The 6,991-nt window shown below is 39.5% G+C and overlaps 1 protein-coding gene across 1 annotated transcript; it reads right to left on the reverse strand.

Annotated features, from left to right (window-relative positions):
• Positions 1-2,407: 2,407 nt before the first annotated feature.
• LOC109168229 (alpha/beta-gliadin A-V-like) lies at positions 2,408-2,938 on the reverse strand. The gene has a single exon (XM_019317269.1). The coding sequence runs from the start codon at positions 2,936-2,938 to the stop codon at positions 2,408-2,410; it is 531 nt and encodes a 176-aa protein (XP_019172814.1).
• Positions 2,939-6,991: the final 4,053 nt, after the last annotated feature.

A 6,991-nucleotide genomic window follows, 5' to 3' on the forward strand; every position in this document is an offset into this window, starting at 1 on the left:
TGGTTCATCATGATTTGATGATACCCTTTGAATGCGTCCATGAAGCTCATCAGCTCGGCCCCGACCGTCTCATCAACCATCTGATGGATGCTCGGCAACGGGTAAGGATCTAGCGGACATGCCTTGTTCAGGTCGGTGAAGTCTATACACATTCTCCAGGATGGGGGCTTTGGCACGAGCACAATATTGGCCACCCATTCAGGGTAAGTGATCAGGCGGATATGCCCAATGGCCGCCATCTTCTTCACCTCCTCTCGGCGATCGGATCATAGATGCCGAGTCTTCTGAACGACCGGTTTCGCCGCGGGATCTACAGCTAACTCGTGACAGATTACCATCCGATCAATCCCGGGCATGTCTTCAAGCCCCCATGCAAATATGTCAGCGAATTCCCGAAGGATCGCTAACACTTCCAATTGTAACTCGGGGGTGAGGGCCCGCCCAATCTTTATCTTTCTCTCCGGTCGTTCTTCAGATAAAGGAACCTCCTCTATTTCTTCAGAGGGCTCGGGTTGCTCCTTCCGATCTCCAACAGCTTCCTTGATAATGGTGTTCACTCGGGAAGAACCAGCATCACGCCGATTGACTGCCCGAGAATAGCATTTTCTCGCCGACTGGACATCGCCTCGCACAACTCCGACCCCGGCGGGGGTGAGGAATTTCATGCACAAGTGAGGCATCGATATGATTCCGCCGACCCTCATAATGGCCGGTCGGCCCAAGATGACGTTATGGACACAATGGAGGTTGACCACAACAAATTCAAGCTCCGTTTTCACTGACTTTGGTGGGGTGCCGATCTCAACCGGGAGCACGATCTTTCCCTTGGGACGTATGGTGGCCCCGGTAAATCCTGACAAGGGCACGCCGACCGGAATCAACTCTCGCTTGTCCAATTTTAACTTCTCGAACCCGTTCAAATAAAGGGCGTTCACGCTGCTCCCGGTGTCCACCATTACTCTCTGAACATCGGTTCCCATGATGTCAATCGTGACAACTAAGGCTTCCATCCCATGATCACCGCTTTCCGGCTGGTCTTCTAGAGTGAAGGTGATGGGCTCCATCCTTTGCCTCTTACCGGTTTCCCGGGAGTCGACGATCGCGACCGGGCAACTTTCCCGAGGTCGGGAAGCATCTTCCAAACTTCCGAATATAACGTGGATAGTCGGTTTGGATGCCGGTCGGCCACTAGATGGAGGATCAGGATCCCGCCGATCTTGATCTCTCCGATCAGAGCGATGATGAGATCGCCTTTGATCTTTTTTCTCGCCCACTCTTTTGTTTTCTTCTCTCTTCCCGACACATTTGTCCAACTTTCCCAAGTGAAGCAAATCTTCCAACAGCTGCTTTAAATGCGTGTATTCCTCCTTGTCATGCCCTGCACATCGATGGTACGCACAATGTTTCATTTTATTTGGCCCATCTGGCCCCGACTGAGGTAAACGGATAAGGTTGCAGGACTGGGCGTATTGCATGGCTTCCGCTGCAGATCGGTTTAACGCCGTAAACTCTCCCGGTCGGGTTCGGGGTCGGGGATGATCTTCAACCGGCCGATGATCCGTCCGACCGGAAGGCTTCAGGGATGATGTCCCGACCTCTTGTGACCTTTTGACGGCATTTGCCTAACCAGCGTTAGCATAATCCGTCACTCTACGGAGGGCTTCTTCATAAGTGGTTGGAGGGTGGAGTATAAAGTCCTGGTACAGATAACCAGCTCGTAAAGAAATGTGCAGCATATGAATGGCCGTCAGGTCGTCCATCGGCTCGACCTCTCCGACCGCCGCCTTCCACTTGACTAAAAATTCAGTCAAGCTTTCTCCCTCCAATTGCATGGCCTTCTCGAGGTACATGTAGGGCTTCCGAATGACTTTGAAAGTGACAACTTCCGCATGAATTTGGCCGCCAAAGTGGCAAAATCAGAAATGGATCCCGGTTGTAAGGTTCTGAACCACTCGGCCGCTCGATCGGAAAGCGTTGAGTAGAAGGCTCGGCACATCACGACATCAGTCACGCCCATCATCATCATATTGCCATAGTAGGTGTTGACATGAACTTCTGGGTCTGTCCGCCCGTCATATTCCTTGTTTTCGGGGATGCGCAAATCGAGCGGGTAAGGCTGAGCCATAATCTCCGCCGTGAAGGGTGTCCTCAACAGAGAGGCTGAATGATCGGTGGGAGGCCTCACAACATGCTCGTTTTGCCAGTGAGTGAATTCTGCCCGGAGTTCGTTCAGCAGTCCTCGGGTCTCATCTTGTACGGCCGTTTAGGCTGGTTCCCAGGCCCGGCGTCGTCGATGTGATTTAGACCCACTATGCCCGGATGACCCCTCCTGGCTTGCCGCTCGCATGGGCGAATCAACCAAGCATCTGTTTGGGTCCTGGGGTCCCAATCTTTGCCGCATTGCTGGTCAGAGTCGCTCGAATGCCATCGCCCAGTTGGCTTCTATCTCAGGGTCTTCAGCCACCTGAGCGTGTGTTTCCGGCTGAACATGTTGAGCCTGCCGTGGTTCCTCCAAAGCCTCGGCACCCTGCGACCCCAACCTCGAACGAGCCGAGTGCCTAGCCCGGAGAGCGGGCTGAAGCTCCGGCTCGGTCGGCATGGTCGGGTAAATCGGAGGAGCGGAAGCTGGAGCCGTGTACGCAGGCATATATTGTGGATATTCGGCCGGTGGTGGGTAATACATCGGCGTTCCGGGCCAACACCCATACTGAGGAAGAGGGATCGGGTATGGATATTGACCGGGAAATGGATACTGCGGACCGGACGGGGAATATACCGGTTGAATGTAATTGACTGGGTTCTGGGTCGCCGAATGAGGTGGTGATAGATTGAGGTTCAGGTCAACTGTTTGACCTTGATATTGTGTACGCTGGTGGTCGGATGAACTTGCTGTGTCTGCTTGCTCATCCTCTAGTGCTTGGTACACAAATGGATACATGATGTTGATCGGGATCCGGACGCGTCTACAATAGCCTTTTCGTCTCGGTTTCCCATAGACGACGCGAAAATGATAGTACTAATTCCACGTGTTAAACGGTCAAGGTACTAAATGAGATCAAATAATAACAAATAGGAGTCTTTTATTGATCAAGAAGGACCTAATACAATCTGAGTGATTATCCCGAGTGCCGACTGACTGCGGTCGGGCAGCTCTGTAGATAATCTATCGATCGTTCAAAAGTCCCCACCACTGTAGCCGTCGTGGGTATATATAGCCGCTTCTCCGGCCGGCCGACATGTGACTCACGTAGCGGCCACGCGTCTCCACCCCGCGAGCCTTCTCTGTCAACATGTAGCGTTGCCACGTGCCTCTTTGTATGATAAAGGCCACTAAGCGGGTGAAAAAGACCCTGGTCGGGAAGTCTATCGGCCGGGTCCGACCGTCTTCCTTTAAGAATACCCGACCTGTAAAACCTGCACTAAAACAAGAGGAACCGAGCTATGTCGGTCGGGATATATCCTACCAAGCGGTTAAATGTAAAAAGACATATAAGGACACTAATAATAATAATAATAATAATAATAATAATAATAATAATTATTATTATTATTATTATTATTATTATTATTGTTATTATTATTATTATTATGCAATAATAAAATAAAATTTATAATAATACTAATAATAACAACAATAGCTTTCAAAAAAAAAATAATAACAATAGCAATAATAACAAAATGAATAATAATAAGAATAAGAATAATAATAATAATAATAATACAAATCAAAATAAACAAACATAAAAAAAGAAGAAATAACTGATGTGGAATCAACTTTGATCCAATATCGTTATTGAATGAAGATGAACTCAAAGAGATCCTCTATATAAGAGGAGCATTTCTCCCTTAATGACTTACAAAACGATTTGCTTGCTCAAAGAATCTAGCCATTTATGCCTTTGGGCGTTAAACATTGTTCCTATGTTTGATGGTTGACATTTTACAGGCATTTGTCCCTGGTTTTGGTATATATCTACACAGAAATTATATCTTCATACAAATAAATTAAGATAGCAAATGATTTATATAACTGAGTTGCTAGACAACGAGCAATTTTGCCACTTAATACAAATCATAAATACTGATATATAAAATCTCTAAATTTTCAGCACCGGATGTGTACATCTACGCATTGGTTATTAATTGGACAATTATTTGCTCGAATTTAAGCAATGATAACATTAAAAACTACAGTCGATACAACTCAATTCTTCAATTGCACTATATATATTCGATGTTATAATTTATATAATTGTATATCGATCTAAATATTCTTAAAATATTATAACAAATTCATTCCGTGCATCGCACAGGTGAAAATACTAGTAATTGTATATAAATACACATGATGAAACATATAACAAATAAAATAATTTTTTTTGTAAATTCTTTCGATAAATAGGCCGTTATTCTTTATAATAGGAGGAGAGAATTGATTTACTTTCCTTAATATCATGCAATTAGATTTTTAGTTGACTAGTTGATTCAAATTTTATTGAGTCAAAGATTACACATGAGAATTATTTATTCACCTCTTAAATTCTCAAAAAAAAAAAAAATTGATCTTGATTGTCAAACGCCGTATAAATTCAAAATGTTAAGTTAGTGTAAGTGTCCAAGTGACCAAACTAGTATGTATATATATTCTAACTAAAAATATGAACTCAATAAATATTAGATGAGTCTAATAAGGTAAATCAACTAGTATAAGACAAAATGTTCCTACCTGAGATGGTACGCAAAACCTAATTGTTGTTTGCAACAATAATAAAATTTTTGCAATGAATTTTTATAAATATATGTGAAAAAAAATCAAAATCAAATGCATATGAATATTTATGAATGTTTTGAAGCGTAAAATTTGATAATGAAAAGTTAGCGGGGTGTATTCAATCATGACTTTCATAGAGTTGTAAAGATTTTTATGAACTTTAAAAGTTTGGAGATATTCAATTCAAACTTTTAGAGAGTCTTTAAAAGTCAGGCGGTATTCAATCATGATTTTTAAAGAGTCTTTAAAAGTCATGTGGTATTCGATTAAGACTTTTAGAGAGTCTTTAAAAGTCATGTGGTATTCAAAAAGTTATGAACTTTTATAGACTTTTTAAATTTTAGGACTTTTGTAGACTTTTCCTTCTCAAATATAAATAGTTGAAATCCAACCATCAACCCCAAGATTTCAAAATTTTCTTTCTAACACCTTTGAATGTTTTCTCTCTCTATTTAAACTCTATTTCTTTTTTCTATTTATACTTTACAAACCTATCTAAATGTAATAAAATTATTTTTTTCTTCATTATCCTATATTTTCCTCATACCTAAACTCTACCAATTTTTCTCTCTCCCAATAAACTTTACAATTTTCCTCTAAAAATTCAAAATAATATTATTTTTACTTCATTATTGCTTGTTTATATTTATATTTATTTTTTATTGAATTTTTTATCCCTAACTTTCTCTTATTCTCCCTAAATACATGAACAAAGCAAATTTTAGTATATGTTTCATAGTATTCATATAAATACTTATATATTTTGATTTTTATATATTCTTTTTTATGTTTATATTCGTAATATATATTTTTCCTTTTTTTTAATAACAGGTTACTATGAATAGCGAACTACTGTTCGCAACAAAAATTTAGAATTGCAAACAGTAGCACCTTGTTGTTGTTCGCAGTTTCAAATTTGTATTGCAAATAATAGTTCTTTGCGTGATTCCTAGCAATATATCAAGTATATATATATATATATATATATATATATATATATATATATATATATATATATATATATATATATATATATATATATATATATATATATATATATATAGAGTTGCACTCGGGTGCGAACGGCTCGCCCAGGCGCGAAATAGGAATGGATTCTGTTCGTCCACGTGTCCAAATCTAATGGATGAGAAACACTGATTTTTTAAAAAAACGCGGTGGCATTTTCGTAAATAATTGAAAATCGAAGTGCAAGTAAAATGTATTACTAGTGCATGTAAAATGTATTATAGGTGCAAGTAAAAATTTACACTGAGCATCAATACTTAGTTGCACTTATAGTTCTAAGTAGTTCCACCTATAGTTCTAAGTAGTTGCACACATAGGTATAAATAGTTGCATCTAGGTGTATGAATGTTTGCGAGTGGTTTTCAGGAGTATTACTACCCGCTGAACTCAGATCAATGAATGTTAACAAGACAAAATTACATGCACTTATAGGTGAAAGTAGGTGCACATATAGTTATAAGTAGTTGCACCTATAGCTATAAATAGTTGCACATATAGTTATAAGCACACCCAGGTGCATGAATGGTTGCGGAAAATGAATGCTAACAAGGCAAAATTACATGCACTTATAGGTGAAAATAGGTGCACTTATAAGAGATTTTACTTGCACTTCGATGTTCAATTATTTACGAAAATGCCACCGCGTTTTTTTTAAGTTATTAGATCTGGACACGTGTCACGCGCTGATTCGTTCGCATTTCCTTCCTGGACACTTATTCGCACCTGAGTGCGTCCCTATATATATATATATATATATATATATATATATATATATATATATATATATATATATATATATATATATATTAATATTACATTTTTAGTTATACATTGTTGAAAAGAATGCAAAAGATATATCAAATACCGGTCTATAATTGTGCACTTGAAAGCACAAAAATATGAACTTGAAGGCCAAAAGTCTACACTTGCTATTTATGGTACCAATAATGGAAGTTATTCAATTTAAGTGTTATTGAAGTAATTAGTCATACAAATTGTTTGTAAATCTCACAAATTACATTAGAAGTTTACTTATACGTTATTGGAAAGAAGGCAAAACACATAATAAACATTGACCCATAAATATATACTTGAATGCCCATAAATATGCACTTGAAAGCACAAAAATGTGTACATGAACGCAAAGAAATGTGCACTTGAAGGCCAAAATGGTTTACTTAAAAGTAGTAAGAT

This window comes from Ipomoea nil, unplaced genomic scaffold (assembly GCF_001879475.1).
Source record: "Ipomoea nil cultivar Tokyo-kokei standard unplaced genomic scaffold, Asagao_1.1 scaffold3195, whole genome shotgun sequence".
NCBI lineage: Eukaryota > Viridiplantae > Streptophyta > Magnoliopsida > Solanales > Convolvulaceae > Ipomoea > Ipomoea nil.